Source organism: Setaria italica, chromosome IV (assembly GCF_000263155.2).
Source record: "Setaria italica strain Yugu1 chromosome IV, Setaria_italica_v2.0, whole genome shotgun sequence".
Lineage (NCBI taxonomy): Eukaryota > Viridiplantae > Streptophyta > Magnoliopsida > Poales > Poaceae > Setaria > Setaria italica.
Window position 1 is genome coordinate 26014603 of NC_028453.1, and position 16866 is coordinate 26031468.

A 16866-nucleotide genomic window follows, 5' to 3' on the forward strand; every position below is an offset into this window, starting at 1 on the left:
CCGATCCCTTTGCCGAATGATTTATATGTGCAAAGTCAATTGAGCCTATGACTACCCATAAATCAGACATTTCCTGGAAAAATAAAAAGTGGTCTAATAAAAAAATAGATTTATACTTTGAGCGAAAAACAAAACCCCCGCAGCGGTGGCTATGGCAGCATCTATGGCCCAGATTCGCCACGTCGACCACGAGGCGCTCCACCAGATCGCGGCGTCCCCTCCCCGTCGCCACTCGACTCGCCTCCTCCTCCTCCACTTGTCTCTGTCCTCCACCTCCGACTCGTCGCCCCCGCTCGTTTTCCCCCCTCCATCCCCATCCCCGAGAAGCCCTCGCGCCTCTCCGCTACCGGTGCCCCCGCCGCCTCGGCGCCTCCGCCCCCGCGCGCGTCCCGTTCCGTCCCCCCAAGGCCCCAAGGTCGGTCTCCTCCCGCCCGTCCCTCCCGACGCCACGCGTTGTTGTTTGTTTGTCGCTTCCCCTGGCTGCTTGCCGCACCGCGGAAAGCCTGCCTTGTACGGGACTCCTTGGCCCCGTGCGGCTCCTGTGGGCGCTTAAATGCGCCGAGAATCGCTGGCGGCGGCTTCGTGCTGCGCTTGTCTTAGTGCTAGCGTCTCGCGTAAGGTGGTAAGAGGAGCTCGGATTGATTACGTGTTGCCTCTTGCCTGCGTCATTTTTGGGTTCCAGTTAGCTTCTGAGATTGATCTCGAGACTCGGGTGTCACCACGCTTGCCGTCTCTTGGCCTCGTGGGTAACTGCATCATTTGCTGGGTTCGTTCTTTCTTTGCCTTGCTGAAAATCCTATACTCTGCATCTAAGTTTTGGGCGTCAGTTTGGTGAGATGCGCAATCACATGCGCTGTTCTCGGCCTCCTATAATATTTGCGAGATATGTTATTTTCATGTTTTTACAGTGTTTAGTAGATTCCGTTCTAGATTTCACTAACTACTGCTGATACAGTAGACTACTGCTGTTATAGCTTTGATATTGTTCAAGCTTCAGGAAAAATTATGTGGCGTCTATTGTTGCTGACCTGAAAGCAGAATATTCCTATCATGTCTTCTAAAAGCTGTAAAGTGGCTGAGTGTGATACCTACCTAGGGTGCAGTGCTACTACTTTAGATGGCTTTGATTTGTTCCATGTATCTGAGTGTGCTATGGCAAAGATTTTCTTTCCTTGTTCCCCTCCTAGTAGTTAATACAGTCCACTCCTTCAGCGTTCCCTAAGAATTAATATTAATAGATTATACACGTGTGCTTCAGCATTATAATTTATCTTAGAGTTGATTGTTCAATCTTTAGACAAAATTCCATTTAATGTGTTGGTGCTGATCCGAATACAGAATAGAAATATTTTTTTCACGTTGACATATTTACCTCCTAATATGTAAAGTGTCTGACTCTGAAACCTATTAGAGTGCCGTGCTACTAACATTTGATGGTTTGACGTTTTATCTATTGAGTTTATCATGCAACAAATCCCTTTACCCCTTCTAGTGCCTAATAGGTTCCACTCCTGTACACAAAGATGCTTCTCTTTTCTTTTGAAACCAACACCAAGATGCTTCTTTAAGACCATTTGTATTGTTCAGCAGATTATCTGTTCTTAGATTTGGTAATTGTTCAGTCTTAAGGTGAAGTTGTATTTCGCCTTTTGGCGCTGATACAAATTCTGAGCATTTCTGGGATGTTGACATTATTCTTCCTAAGGTGTAAAGTGGCTGACTGTGATACTTATCTATGGTGGAATGCTACTGCTTTTGAAGTTTTGATGCTTTGATTTGTTCAGTGAACTGAGTGTGCCATGGGAAAGATGGTGTCCTTTCCCCGCATCTAGTGCTTATTAGATTTCATATTCCATTGCTAGATGTAAAGAAGCATCTTGGAGACCAAGTACTTATTGATTCGGTTAACTTGCTGCTATTAGAGTTTTGATAATGTTCAATCTCGAGACAAACTTCATCATGCCTGTTGATGGTGATATGCACAGAGAATATTTCTATGATGTTTTATATCACGGCATTAAGATGTGAAGTGGCTGGCTGTGATACCCTCTTAGATTGTAGCACCACTACTTTCACCATGATTCCAGTGCTGTGCATACAGATATTCTAGTTGTCTAGTGATCAAACTTGTGCAATCTTCTTGCTTCATTGGTTGTTATTGTATATTTTTGCTTGCTTGTTGATGTCCATCCATACCATTTCTTGTGTCACTTTAGTTTGGTTTACTTTTATGGTTCGTCTAGTTGGTAGCGTAAATTTAGTTAGAGATAAAAGATAGTTTTTGCTTTCTAACTCATGTTTTCATTGTTCAGTTTGCAGAGTGATCTTGCTGAATTTCCATATCAACAGCACTGCAATTTCTTGCAGTATAGAAAGGCTATTGCTGTTTTGTCACTGATTGGTAATGATCACAAGCCTTTTATCTATCCATGGAGTCGACTCCATACATATATCCATTTTTGTTGATAGATAACAGGTGTATGTCCATTCAATATGCATGAATTATGAACCTGGAATCCTGTTTCTCATAAAATTGTTATACGTGATGATGACCATTAGATCACAATCACATAGCATTTTATTGTCAACTTTATTTTTTCTTTGAACGCTACATTGGACATTTGTTTCAAAATCAATTGCCTCTCTTTCTGAGAGCAAAAAAGGCATCTTATTAGTACCCTTTCCTGATTCAAATATCATTTGAATTTGCATGAAACAATTTCTAAGAAGGAAATAAATAAAAAGGAAGTTTTATATTTGCATTTGGTATTTACTTCAATGAAAAATTATTTCTATGACAGGATGTAATTTAGATGAACTCTTCTATGTTTTGTAAAAACATGATGCACATTTGATGTTCAATTGGTACATTTTCTTTTTGTAGATAATGTACCGGGGACACTTACAATGTTCTGTTTGAACACAAAGTGCATTGACATATATTATAAAATACAACTAACTCATTAACAGATTTCGAATACGCTTTGTCTGAACTACTCTAGGCATCAATTCCTCTATTGTGTGCATTTGTTGTTTCTTTGTTTGTACATACTGATTTTAAAATCCATGGATATTTACATTATCATGTCTTTTTTTTTCCATCCATGCAGACTTGCAAGATCTTGTCAGATGAAAGCAGAGTCAGTTACTTCTAAGCGCAATTTCTGGGTTTGTTAACTAGATAGACTCTCTTCATAGAGTGCTGACAAATGGATCGTCATGATACTTCTGGGTTTGTTAGTGGAGGATGCAAGGAGACAAAGGGACTGCTAACAAGCATATACTTCTAACTCCTTATATTCCATTGCATTATGTAACCTAGAAGTGATGCTGAGTCGCTGACTGTACTTCCTCATAAAGGTCAGTTGAATTTGATGGTATTCGCTGCCACCAGGAGCAATGGATCATACGCTTGAACATTCAGGGTATACTGGTAAATCTTTGAATTCAAACAACCTTGGAAACTGGACCACTCTTCGACCAATAGTCATGGATTCAAGAGCTTGTCCTACGCAAGTTGATGTGCTTTCCCAAGATAGAACGAATATTTTATCAAGAGGGATCAAGCGGAAATGGATTGACTTGTCACTTGGCTTAGGTAACACTTCAAGCTCCTCTGACTCAAGCAAGCAGAGCATGGGCACATGCTGCACCTTGTCTTCTGCTGCAAAGGATAGGGATGATGGATCATCTATTGACTTGGACCTAAATTTTCAGTTTAGTCTGTGTAATGAAGGCACTTCAAAATTGGGCACGAATGCTTGTAATGCTAAGACAGCTCCAGAGAAGCAGCCTGTTACGGATCTTCAGTTATCTTTGACTGTCGGACCTGCTGAATCTGTTGTTACTAATGTGGACCTTAATATGGGCTCCCAAAATCACACAGTATTGTTTCAATCATACAATATGGCCTCAGTGCCAACTGTTGATGAAGGATCAACATCAGCTCGCTGGAAATCTGGTGGTAAGCTACTTCCTTACCTGTTACCTGTTGGCTCCAATCAATCTCACGGTCCTTTACCAATGTCACCGGCGATACAACTGCCAAAAAGTTCAGTAGCCTGTTCTTCTGGAGTTAGCAGCCCACAACAGCGCTGTACTAGCACAAAAATTTGTTCACAACCAGGATGCTCTAAAGGTGCCCGGGGTTCATCTGGGCGCTGCATTTCACATGGTGGGGGCAGAAGGTGCCAGAGAGAGGGTTGCAAGAGAGGGGCTGAGGGAAAAACCATCTTCTGTAAATCTCATGGAGGGGGTAGGCGCTGTGAGCATCTTGGATGCACAAAGAGCGCTGAGGGTCGCACTGATTTCTGCATAGCTCATGGGGGTGGCCGCCGTTGCAGGAATGAAGGGTGCAAAAAGGCAGCAAGAGGAAAATCTGGCCTTTGTATTAAGCATGGTGGGGGAAAGAGATGCCAAAAAGAGAACTGTACAAAGAGTGCGGAGGGACAGTCTGGCTTTTGTATTGCTCATGGAGGTGGAAGGCGCTGCAAACATGAAGGTTGCACAAAAGGTGCTCAAGGAAGCACTAATTTCTGCAAATCCCATGGAGGTGGTAAGAGATGCACACATCCAAATTGCAGCAAGGGTGCTGAGGGCAGCACACTCTTCTGCAAGGGCCATGGAGGGGGGAAACGCTGTGGAGCTGAAGGTTGCCCAAAGAGTGTCCATGGTGGCACCGAGTTCTGTGTTGCCCATGGAGGTGGAAAGCGATGTGTCGTACCAGGATGCACCAAGAGTGCTAGAGGACGAACAGACTGCTGTGTTCGTCATGGTGGGGGCAAAAGATGTCAATTTGCTGGCTGCAGCAAGAGTGCACAGGGTAGCACTGACTTCTGCAAGGCTCATGGGGGAGGCAAGCGTTGCTTATGGGGCCAACCAGGATCTGAACTTGGAACCAGCAGTACTCCTTGTGAGCGCTTTTCAAGGGGGAAGAATGGACTGTGCGTTGCACACAATGCTCTGGTGGAAGACAGCCGAGTCCGTGGCGGGGAGACACTTGGTGCTATGGGCTCACCAGGACCTGTTGTGAACAACATGGTTAGTCACGGTTCCATTTCTAGAACCGCAGATGGTGAGGCGTTCAACCCTTTCAATTTCAGCGAAAGGGCCAGCAATATTCTGCGTCCTGCAGAGACTCTTCCTCAAGCACCAATCTCTGCTCCAGAAGGGAGGGTGCGTGGTGGTAACATTGTGGCTATTCTATCTACTAGTATGAATCTTGGAAAGCAATTAAGCTACAATGCGGAGGCTAGCACCTCTGCGGGCAATTGGCTGTAGCATGTAAAAACACCAGCCCTGTCCAGTTGGTTTTGCTTAGTGTCAACCAGAAGTAACCTTCTGGTCTTGACCTGTTGCGTATCTGGCAGTCATGCATGGTTACAACGTAGAATTTATGCTTTATAGGGGATTTTCAATATTTTTATTGTAGCTGTAGCTACCCTGTGTCATAAATAAAGGGAAGGTACTGTAACCTATACTAGCACCCAAGTGCGGAATTGAAGCTGTTGGTCTGAACTGTAACGAATAACCTAACCTGTGTGTTTTGTGTTCTCTAAGTACTAGATTAGGATTGTGATAGGCTCCTGCAGTGTGCAGTGCATGTGTGGAACTGTTCGAACACTATTACCTATTTATGCTATGTTCTTAGTGTTGACATGTTTTATGTTACTCCTCTTACATTATTTCGTTCCAAAATCTAGATACAGACAACGCTCCAATGAGTTATTGAGTTCCATCATATTCAATGAATTCTGTTGAATTAGGGCAGGCAATGGGCATTTTTATCTTCAGAAGTAAGTTCCATCTCAAAACATGAAACTGACGCAGGATGTCTTGGTATACGTCGAGGTATTGGAGGGAAGGGAACCAAATAGTTGTGTGATTGCGAGGACTCGAGGATGTGTTCTACACAGCAGCTCGCGTAGCAGCAGCACTGTGCAAGTGCCAAATATAGTTGTTGTCTTGTTGATCTTTATCTGACGACACCTCTCGTGAGTATGCAGGCAAGCAAGGTTGGACCGCTACTCACTTGACAACTTGAGCTCAGACATGTGGTAAAAGCAGTTTACAGCAACTTATTACCAAGTATCAAATGGAGCAAATAAAAACTATGATGGAAATAATCGTACTAAGTTGTAACGCTCGAAGAGGAAAACCTCTCGTCTGGCAGCTCAGCTGATCAAACTAGCTCCCATATATAGTCCAGGTCATGGCAGGTTAGTAGAGCAGGAAAACCAACACTGACAGTTATTTTCCCAATATAACCAGAGCCATTAAGGAAATGGATGATTTACAGCAAGATTTACACCTCTTGCACAGTTGCACAATAACCAAGGAAAAATGTTCAGTTCAATTTCCTGAATACAATGTCTGCAAGTAACAGCTAGTCCCGCTCTTCACTAGTCCTGAGCATGCACACAGCACACCGAAGAAATGGATTAACCCTCCATCGACTTACTGGGCTCATGCCAGCGAACTGAGGAAACAGAAGTAAAACTAGAACTTGGTTGACGGTCAAAGTGTAACCAGATAGGCTGATAAATTTTTCATGAACACACTCTGAGATAGGATAGTTGGTAATGGTAAACTTGAACTCAAACGTTGGCGACTGTTTCGTCAGATGTACACGAATCAGAGATTTTGGTAGCAAGCCGGAGATGTGGTACGGACTTCCTTGGCCAGCATATGTACTCGGAGTCAGGATTCTCGACAGGGGAGCAGAGCTTGAACAACGACCACAGCATCCCAATAAACATCATATTCTGCAGCAAGGAAGAAGACTTGGTATCTGAAATTCTGTATGCATGGCTTGATTTCTAGTTGGTCAATAAATGTCTAGTAGAATAAATCATACTACTTACCATTATCTAAAAATCATACTTCTTATAGCTGAAATCAAGATCCAGGATGATAAACAAAATCTAAAAAATCATACTACTTATAGCTGAAATCAAGATATAGGATGATAAGTGTTTTAGAGAAAACTGATGACCCGATGAGCTTGCTGGCTGAGCTCCTTGCAGTTTTCTTGTGATCCTAGGCTTAAGCTGCATACTATTCAATAATCTTGTTAAAATCCATTGCTGTTTGGAGATGCACAAATATAAAATACATACTATTTTGAAAATTCAACACATTCCCACACTAGATATCATAACAAACTAACAAGTCTCTCTTGTGCAATCATTTGAAGCCACAAAATGTTAAGCCCAACTAAAACTGGGCAGGAGTAACATGACACTTGAAGTTGCAGTGTTGCAATTTCAAATGCCCCTATCCAATTATTCATTCTAGAATTCAAATGCAGTGTACAAAACATAGAGTACAGGAACAAATTGGTTATAACCTTGCAAAAGGTTCAAAACTTATCACCATGATGAACCAAGTTAAAAATTTGAAGAGATAATATGCCTTAAGAAGAACCAGTTAAGGTTAACAAATTAGGCCAGTACTAATCTCATTGATGTAAAGAGGTGTTCCACCAAAACAATCCATGATGTTCACCATTTCCCCTTGACTGAGAAGCTCACATGTGACTGTGAGCACCTAAGTTAGTCAATCACTTGACGCGACCGTGATTGGTCCTTCACATGCAGAGATTGCTCCCAATGTTACAGAAATAGACAAATTATGAAAGTAATATCAACTGGTTGAGGGTGCAGCATTTGTTCTCAATGAACTTCTTTTCTTTGGCCAACAAGAAGGACCCAACAAGTTATTGCTAATGCTAACCAAACAGCAGAACATCTTATCCACAGCTCCAATGTGAACAACCACTCTTAAAAGATAAAACTAAATTCAAAACAAAATTATTAAATAGAAGTAAATCTCTTGCTTAACACAAGTATCCAAGTTATTAGTCTGGAATTTCAATTTTTTATTTAAAAAACTCATTTAGTTTATAAACTCTCCCCGTCCCAAAATACTATTCGTTTTGGTTTTACTAACTTTTACTATGTATCTAGATATAGCATATATATAGTTGCATATCTAAAGCTATGTACCTAGAAAAGCCAAAACGAATAGTAATTTGGAACGGAGGGAGTACAACACAAACAAACTGAATCCGTACCAGTATAACTTCAAAATTTTCTATTTCCACCTACCATGTACATGAATTAAATTAAATCTGAAGCTACTTGTGCAAACCATGTTTAAAAGATTGTACTGAGACAGACCACAAGAGTAACATGATGCTTATGAAGTTGCAGTGTTTCAATTTCAGGTGCCTATGTCCGATTATTCATTCTAGAATTCCAAGGCAACGCAAATATTCTGGAGTTAACGCAGAGTAGGGTAACACCTTGGTTATAAACTTACAAAAATGTCCATCAAAACCTGACACCATGATCAACCTTGCTAAATACTTGTAGAGATAAGATCCCTTAAGCAGAACCACTAAATGTCAAAAAATTAGGCCAGCACTAATCTCATTGGTGCTAAACAGGTGTTCCACACACACAAAAAAAAAATAACCCACTTCCCCTTTGACTGAGAAGTGAGCACCTTAGTTTGTCAAGCACTGGACCCACCAGCACTTGGTCACAGATATCTAGGTTATTAGTCTGAAATTTCAATTTGCATTTAAAAAACTCACTCAGTTTATACTGTACAAACAGAATGAAACCATACCAGCATAATTTCAAACATTTTCAAATCCACCTAACATGTCCATGAATAAATTAAATTCTGAAGCTACTTGTGCAAACCATGTTTGACACATTGTACTGAGACAGACCCACACAGATTCTTTCTTCAGGAAAAGAGAAGCAGAGTCACACATCAGTTCAAAATTCCAAGAAGGCCGCCGAAGATGAGATGAACTTTAACCACACTGAAAATCTCAAACAAGCATAGTTAACCTTTGTAATCATGTATTCATGGGAAAACCATCGATGTAACATGAGGAATCATATCATTCTCCTAATCTGATTGCAAACTCAAGTTCCCAAAAGCACAAAGAGAGTACTACAATTCTGTTGCAGTCACCATCTTGCAGGGAAGGCCAAGAAAGCTATCTGTCTTCATCTCTACACGCTTCAAGCTTGATGTTGAAGACCATGCACCAGAAACTTGAGCTCCTTATGCGCCCTGCATTCCTGCTGAAAATCACAAATATAATTATGAGAAATTATTGGCATAAACCAAAATTGCTTGTCAGCAATCACAAGAGGGATTGAAGTTGCCACGAACAGCTAACTTAACAGTACTAACTTATTTTCCAAAACTACACCAATTAACGGCCACATGTGCACAACATTTCAAGTTGCCGCAAACAACAGTACGGCACTAGCTTATTTTCCACAACTATGCCAGTTAATGGTCCCATATGCACAACACTATTAAGAGAGCACTGAAACATAGATGAGCATGAGGCTAGTACCTAGAGTGTAGAACATCTCGAAGGGAAAGATAGTGTTGGAGTCTGGGGTCCTGCTGAATTTGCTGACTCTGCCAGACCTCATCTGGACACTGGAGATTACGCCATTTACACTTACGAAGATGGTACCAGACATCTCCGCAAAGCCGATCACCTTGAGCTCGGTGATGGGGTCTCCGATGGTAAATGGTATCGACACCCTGGGCGGCGCCCATCCGCCAGCAGCCTTCCAGGACCAGAGGTGGAGGCTGTATCCCTCCACGGCGGCAACACCCAGCCCCCCGTCCTCCCCCGTTACCAGGAACGTGTCCCTCCTAACCAATGGTGGAGGTTCCATCACCGACAGGGCGCCCCCGCCCAAATCGTACCTGAGAATGGTGCGGTTGTTGAGGAGGTCCAGGGTGAAGTAGAGCGCGTCGCCGGCGAGCAGGCTCGGGCCCATCACGTCGGGGGACTCCATGAGGGCGCCGGGGTAGACTGTGGCCGGCGCGGTCCAGGATCCGGACTCCGAGGAGTAGAGTCTCGCCCATGTGAAGACCACGTCGACGTCCTCGTCGACGGTGGCCGCGAACACCACGCGGAAGGGGCCCTCGCCGCAGTCGAGGTGGTCGCAGCCGTCGGCGGCGCAGAGCACCGCTCCGGCGAAGTGGCTGAAGGCAGGCTGGGGATGGTCGAGCTGGTAGGGCAGGAAGTGGTGGCCGCCGGTGACGGGGTTCCAGACGATGAGGCCGAGGGGGTTTATGGTGTGGAACAGCACGCGGCCATGGCGGCAGTCGAGCTCGAGCGAGAGCGAGCACTCGATGTCCGGGCGGCGGAGCGGCGGCGAGGGGGTGGCGGTGGTTATGATGTGCGCGAACGGGCTGTCGGGGCGGCCGGTGTGCTGCAGGAAGCCCAGAACCGGCGGCGCCGTGTGGAGCTGGCGGTAGAGGCGGAGGATGTCGGGGTCGGTGAGGAAGGTACGTCACGCCTGGCTGACGGCCGACGCGCGGAAGGGGCATGCCGGATGGTCCGGCGGGAGGCGGAGGAAGATCTCGCCGATGAGATCCTCCGACAGCACCCGCCGCGGTGTCGCCATCTCACCGTGGGATTCTCTGTGCTGGTGAAATCGAGTGGGATTCTGTGCTGGTGAAATCGAGATAGGAGGAAGAGGATCTGGTTCGTTGGGGAAAGATTCTGTGGACTGAAAGGGATGGGCACCTGCCGTTTAATACAAGCGCACAAGCAGCCCGCCTCTGCCTCTACCATGTGGGACCAGGGTGGCAGCGGAAGTGGTTCAGGCCTTCAGCGCCAGTAAATGCTGCTCGCACTTTCTGGCTGCGTCACAGTGAGTTCGATTTTTTCAGCATTTTAGTCTAAAATTTTAATTATAACACACGCATAACTAAATTTTTAAATTTTTAAGTACAGTTTTATCAGGCCAATGTGCGCGATTCACCGCGACTCACCTCCTATAATAGCTAAAGGTTGCACATAAAATTGCTTCGATGATATGGTGGTAGGGAACTAGGGATGCGTAGGTTCATTAGGGAGGTATTGCTGCTTCATATGCATACAAATTGCACTACTAGAAGAAAAAATGATTGAAGTGATGGTGCAGGATGGTGTGGTCTACATGGAGGACAAGAACTAGTCGAGAATTAGAAAACTTTTCATAACAATTAGAGTAGGACTCTAGTCAAATCCGGCTAGTACTCTTGTAAACAACCGACCTGTAACCCTGCCCCCGGCAATGTAAGACGAGGCAGGGACCCCCTCCAAACAAGTCAATCAATACAATCCAACTAACACAAAAGGATGTAGGGTATTACGCGACATAAGCGGCCCGAACCTGTCTAAATTGTGTGTCGAGTTCACCTTCGATTTCATGACCTCGGCGAGCCCCACGCATAAAACATTACCTCGGATACCTCTCGTTAGGTTGCCGGGTCTAAACACCGACATCGGTTGCCTAGCTTCCCAAGAAAGTAAGCACAACTTCCCATGGAAGGTGAGGAACTCCTTATTTAATCGCTATTTTCCCCCACCATCGGCGTCATCGCCAGTTCCATTACCATCTCGTCCCGACACGCGTGCGCCTCACTCCTGCAGCACGGCCGATGCCATGAAGCGATCTGTCTCCTCCTCGGCCCCCACCTCCTACGGCTCCTCGTCGGGCTGCCTCTCCACCATCGGCTCCCCGCGTGCATCGAGCGATCCTTTAGCGCCTCATCATCATCATCGCGCTCCCGTGGCGGTTTCTCATCACGCTCCCATCGCGCCGCCTGCCGCAATAATTGTCGTCTATACATTTATGGTCCCACCAGAAGGTTTGGACAATCCTACAATACGAGGCTGAACACCAAGACGTGTCAGACATGGAGACTATGGTGCAGGACGGCGTGGTCTACGTGGAGGACAAAAACTAGTTGAGGATTAGGAAACTACTCGTATTAATTAGAGTAGGACTCTCTGGTCGAATCCGACTAGTATTCTTGTAAACAACCGACCTATAACCCTACCCCTGGCAATATAAGGCGAGGCAGTGACCCCCTCCAAACAAGTTCAATCGATACAATCCACCCAACAGGAAGTCCCACATTGAACAGCTGATCGCTGGGTACCCCAGTTCTTCGTTCTTAACTGCTAGTTCCTCCCATTCCTGCATGGTTAGTAGTGGATGGGTTCCGAGATGGGTTGCCCCATCTAACGGTGACAGCACTCACGTTCTCGGGTTGTACCGGGATGTTCCCAGGTTCAGAAATAGGAACAGTAACAATGATTTGAGCTAATTGAGTTTTGATCATTTTATTGAAGCTCACTTGATTTTTAAAAGCTGAGGAAACACTTTCAATTTTAACATTGATGCTTTCCAAAGTTTATTATTGGCTGCAAGCTTTTTCAAAAGAGATTCATTGATCTTAGCTTGGCCAAGAACAAGGTCCTTTAGGGAAGGTTGGTTTGAATTGTAATTCAAATTATAATTACCATTATTATTACCTCCCTGATAAGGTGGGCGCGACTGGTTCCACCCTTGACCTCCTTGAGGACGATACTCGTTGTTGTTGTTCATGTAGGCGACATCTTCTCGGGTCTCAGGGTAGTCGTTCCCTGAGTGTCCTCCATCTCCTCAGACCTCGCACGTGAGGTGCGAGTCCAAGGCTTGAACGGGTTTGAACATGAGTTCTTGAGGATTTTCCCATTCATCCATGCGCTTGAGCAGGAGATATAGCTTAGGGGCTAGCACGTCTGTGTCCTTGATGGTGTGCATGCCCCATGTACGAGGTTGGAGTCGTTCTTCGCTCCACCCCTAATTGGAGACCATCTTCTCGACCAAGGTTGTAGCCTTGGTAATAGTGAGGTCGAGGAAGGCTCTTCCAGTAGCAGTGTCAAGATGGGCTCGTGCTGACGTGGTTAGCCCATTGTAGAAGCTTTGGAGGACGAGCCAGTCGTCCATCCCGTGGTGTGGGTAGGCAAGGATGTATTCTTGCAGCTGCTCCCACGCCTCTGGGATCATTTCTGTGCTTGACTGCTAGAAGCTAGAAATCCTCCCACGTAGGGTATTGGTTTTGCCCAATAGGAAGAATTTAGCGAGGAACGCCTTGGAGCATTTTGCCCACATGTTGATGGCATCCTTGTCCTTGTAGAATCATTGTTTCGCCCTCCCGAGGAAAGAGAACGAAAACAGATGGAGTCTGATGGTGTCTTGAGTGACTCCCTCATTATGACGGTGTCACACTCATTATGACGGTGTCACACGGGCCAAGGAAGTGTTGGAGATGAGTATTTGCGTCCTCGTTCGGCTTGCCACAGAGGGGCTAGCCTGCACCATGTTGATGAGGTTCGTCTTCAGCTCAAAGTTCACATCCCCAGGTCAACAACGGGGCCGGTAGCCCGTTGTCGGTGGAAGGGATGGAGAACTCGCAAAGAGTCTTCTCGGTCATAGCCTTATGAGCAGATGGTACTGGGATGACTGGTTCGGTTGCCAAAAAACGATCTGAAGAGGGACGACGCGAGGTCAGACCCTTCTCACAAGACGTTCAGAATTCTCGATGAACTTGGTCGACAAGTCGAAACCGGTCATAAACAGGAGAAAACAAAGACAAGTTAGCCTGTATAAGCAATGGCTATTTCTTAAACATATAACCAAGAACATGTATTGATAAATCTTTTAACCAGTGCCATCCTCAGCAACAGTGTCAGAAATGCTTTTTGGTATTTCTTAATGTTACGAATAAATCGCAAGCGCACGGATATACCGTTGTAGCATTTCACCCGAAAAGTATTCAGGGTATCATTATTTATATTTTCCCAAAGGATGGTATTAGTGTAAAAGGATTTATCGGATACATATCCAGGATCATAAGCTTAAATAATAGACCAAAGTTCATACATGGGTAAGCCATGATAAATATATGAGGGTAATGTGATACACACAAGCCAATCTTAAGAATAAAGAATAAAAGAATAAACCTAAGGTTAGTGGGAGAAAGGCATGCAAGAGGTCCTAGCGGCATCTATCTATATTAGCAAGGGTCATAGAAGCATATGATTGCATACATCATTACGGGAAGAATACCCGGCCCTGGTCTGCCAAGGCAAGATATCTTTCAGAACTCCTACACCATACCTGAACGTGGGGGACTACAAGGGACGGATAGGGCTATCACCACCTGCCGCCTACCCCTCAAACCGTGGGGTACAATCATATTCGATGGATCCCAACGCGCCCGAGCACCACGCTCATATACATGATCACTACTCTAGCCCCTCCGGAACCCCGACCATGATGATCGACAGGCATAGAACTAGAGCAAGCCCGAAGGCACAACGAACTGATGCGGTAACATAGATTCAGTCTAACCATATGAGTACAACTTAATAAAGTACAAGTCATGGCATAACATACTACCGAAATAACATAACAACCATACTCTTTATAGATAGGATACCGACAAGTCGAGTACAAAGCCATACTGAGAGCCGGAGGTTATGTCCCCAACCGACCCGAAGTCTAGCTTAGCATTACAAGAGTTTAGCTCTAGCCTAGCTCCACTACCCTAAGGATTACAAGAGTACTAGAGAGAGAGGGAGAGAGGCTTCAAGTGTGGTGTGTGTGAGAAGGGGCTCCTCCTTCTCTCTTTATAGGTGTGTAGGGGCGGTTTCCGGGAGGCATCTTTGAGAAATCTTCCTCCACCGTCTTTAGGAGTCAATAAAGGACCGCCACGTGGAGAATGAGGATGAGGGGCGTCTGTCCAGTCTCGGCCGAACCCGCAGTCTAGGCTCGGCCGCCTCGCCACAGCCTTTGTGTGGTGGGCTACCTAGAGGGTCTTGGTCATTTTCCTCGTGGACTCACGCTGGATTGAGCTGGTTTGCTCTGGCATGTGGGCCTTATAATCCATCGTGTACACGTCAAGTGTTCTTCAGTGTATTTCGTCCGCTTTTGCGCATGTTTCCTCTCTTGTACATACTTGTATCCCTGAAATAACTTATTTGCCAATACATATGGAACTAGCTTTTGATAACAAATATGCGAGTAAGATATGTTAATTTCCTTTATTCTTTGAGTAGTGTGATGGTCGGATTTCTGTCATAAAGACCGTCAACAGGAGCACGTTTTCCTTTTTATTTTACCGCTTTCGGTTAAACTTACAGCGTGTTCAAGCGATGCTAAAAGCAATGTGGGCTCCCAAATAAAATACAGCAACTCAGCTCAACCACACCCATTACTTTCTCCTCTGGTCATCTGATTTAGCTAACTGAAGCAGTTTTTTATTCCCTAGGCTTCACGGAGCATCGAGGAATGAACTATCCCCGAGGTCAGCTTTTCTTAGCTCGGCATCGGTGGCCACAGTGGTAAAATCGATTCTCAAAAGAGGAAAGAGAAAAACGAAGCATTGCTTTGAGAATACACTGTAGCTGCTCAAATGGAAGCCTAATTTTATGAAAGAAAAGAACACTGAAGTATTTGTCATGACAGTAGTGAGGGAATTAAATTTGAAGTTAGGTCACCCAGCAAGAGAGAACACCCTCTCCTCGGCAGCTTCTTCCTGACACCACTTGGAAAATGGAATTCTCCTGTGTGTGGCAATACCGACAGGGAAATGAAAAATAATTCTCCTGTCGGTTACCCGACAGGGATGAGCGACAGGGAAACAAAAAATTGGGTTTTTCATTACCCTGCGGTTTCTTACTTTCCCTGTCGGTTTGCCACTCTCAGGGAAATGTCGTCCGTCAGGTTATAAATTTTTCCCTTGTCGAAGAAAACCCGACAGGGAATAATCCAGGTACCGACAGGAAAAGAATTATCCTGTCGGGGTACAACTTACAGAAAATTTGTGTTTTCCTGTTGTTTTTCTTTACCGACAGAGAAATACGTGAACCTTGCTAGTCTGATTCCGACAGGGTAATTATTCATTGGCCGACAGGATAATTTATTTCAAGCAACAGTAGCTTAAATTAGAATTGAATCATTCATAGAATAGTCCTGCTAACTGGATCATACAAATATCTTAATTATAAGGCATAGATCATACAAATAGCATAATTATAAGGCATCAGACCTTGACCATTACATCCACATACAATAGATGAGATGTCTAAATGTTTGGCTTCAACACAATTGTTACATGCCTTACCAAAAGCAAGTGTATCTCTTACCAACCTAGTAAGTGTATGCAAAGGCACAACACCTGAAAAAATAAAACTACCTACTGTCAGTTGCTGGTTCCCATTGCAATTATGTTTGCATCATCAAGATCATCGCCGCCGTGGCCATCTACTGCATCATCGTCACTAGTGGACTCCGAGCCAACATCAGATGTTACAGTGGCTGTTACAACTAAAGTAAAGTCTATTAACATCAGGTGCATGTCATGCCAATTTTGCACATCTAGTAGGAAATAACGAAAACATGTGGAGAATTCTCACTTCACCAGAAAAAGTACAGCCAGAGACCAAAGCATACAATCAGTTTAAGTAGTATCTTATTTCACTTAGGCTAAAAAGTACAAGGCATTGTAAGGTAAAAGACTATTTAATCAGTCCTAGAGTACTACAGCAAGGTCCGAATCACATACATGCAGGGCAATAAACTCCATTGTCACCAAACAGTATAATGATTGCACATGATAGAGAAGTGACTACTATAATTGAACCTGCAAATAAAAATCTTGCTAACACCTAAATTTGGGTCAAATTTGATGAAAAGAGATGTGATGTAGCACTATATAAGATAGTCTTATACTGAAGAGATACATTCCAGAGGTGGAACAGATACATTCCGCGTTCAGAAATAGCAAAAGCATAAATCAATTTGAGAATGGGATACAGAAAGCATGAAGATACACTGAAAATGTATAGCCTCTTCACAATTAAGAAGAGGGTATCTACCTTAGCTGAATGCGATAAGTACTATATGTTCTGTGTAGCAATCATGAAGCCTGAGAACTGGTAATTGCCTCCCTGTCAAGAAAATTCAGGTATGAAGAGTCAACTAGATTTAAGTT

General features: G+C 44.4%; 2 protein-coding genes across 5 annotated transcripts; one reads left to right on the plus strand and one right to left on the minus strand.

Moving 5' to 3' along the window:
- The first annotated feature begins 206 nt into the window (after positions 1 to 206).
- Positions 207 to 5665, plus strand: LOC101755539. 2 transcript variants are annotated; one of them, XM_004965445.3, is made up of 3 exons: positions 207 to 415; positions 2313 to 2401; positions 3111 to 5665. In XM_004965445.3, the coding sequence occupies exon 3, from the start codon at positions 3400 to 3402 to the stop codon at positions 5278 to 5280; it is 1881 nt and encodes a 626-aa protein (XP_004965502.1). In that variant the 5' UTR covers positions 207 to 415; positions 2313 to 2401; positions 3111 to 3399; the 3' UTR covers positions 5281 to 5665. The 2 variants fall into 2 exon arrangements, with proteins under 2 accessions (XP_004965502.1, XP_004965503.1); XM_004965446.3 differs by lacking the exon at positions 207 to 415 and adding an exon at positions 577 to 766.
- Positions 5666 to 6232: 567 nt separating this feature from the next.
- On the minus strand, positions 6233 to 10563 carry LOC101761374. Of its 3 annotated transcripts, XR_002677495.1 has the most exons (3): positions 9386 to 10561; positions 6864 to 9104; positions 6233 to 6764 (listed from the first exon to the last, which is right to left on the minus strand). XR_002677495.1 is itself a non-coding variant. In XM_014805002.2 (2 exons), the coding sequence occupies exons 1-2, from the start codon at positions 9840 to 9842 to the stop codon at positions 9085 to 9087; spliced, it is 474 nt and encodes a 157-aa protein (XP_014660488.1). In that variant the 5' UTR covers positions 9843 to 10563; the 3' UTR covers positions 6233 to 9084. The 3 variants fall into 3 exon arrangements, 2 of the variants coding, with proteins under 2 accessions (XP_014660488.1, XP_004967042.2); XM_014805002.2 differs by having other exon boundaries at positions 6233 to 9101; positions 9386 to 10563; XM_004966985.3 differs by having other exon boundaries at positions 6233 to 9104.
- Between the last annotated feature and the right edge of the window lie 6303 nt (positions 10564 to 16866).

Bases quoted from the DNA above. Each gene is read 5' to 3' on its own strand.
- LOC101755539 (XM_004965445.3), top strand. From the start codon at position 3,400: ATGGATCATACGCTTGAACATTCAGGGTATACTGGTAAATCTTTGAAT.
- LOC101761374 (XM_004966985.3), bottom strand. From the start codon at position 9,842: ATGGAGTCCCCCGACGTGATGGGCCCGAGCCTGCTCGCCGGCGACGCG. The intron at 9,105-9,385 runs GTACTAGCCTCA...TGTGATTTTCAG, and splicing joins CGAGATGTTCTACACTCTAG to CAGGAATGCAGGGCGCATAA.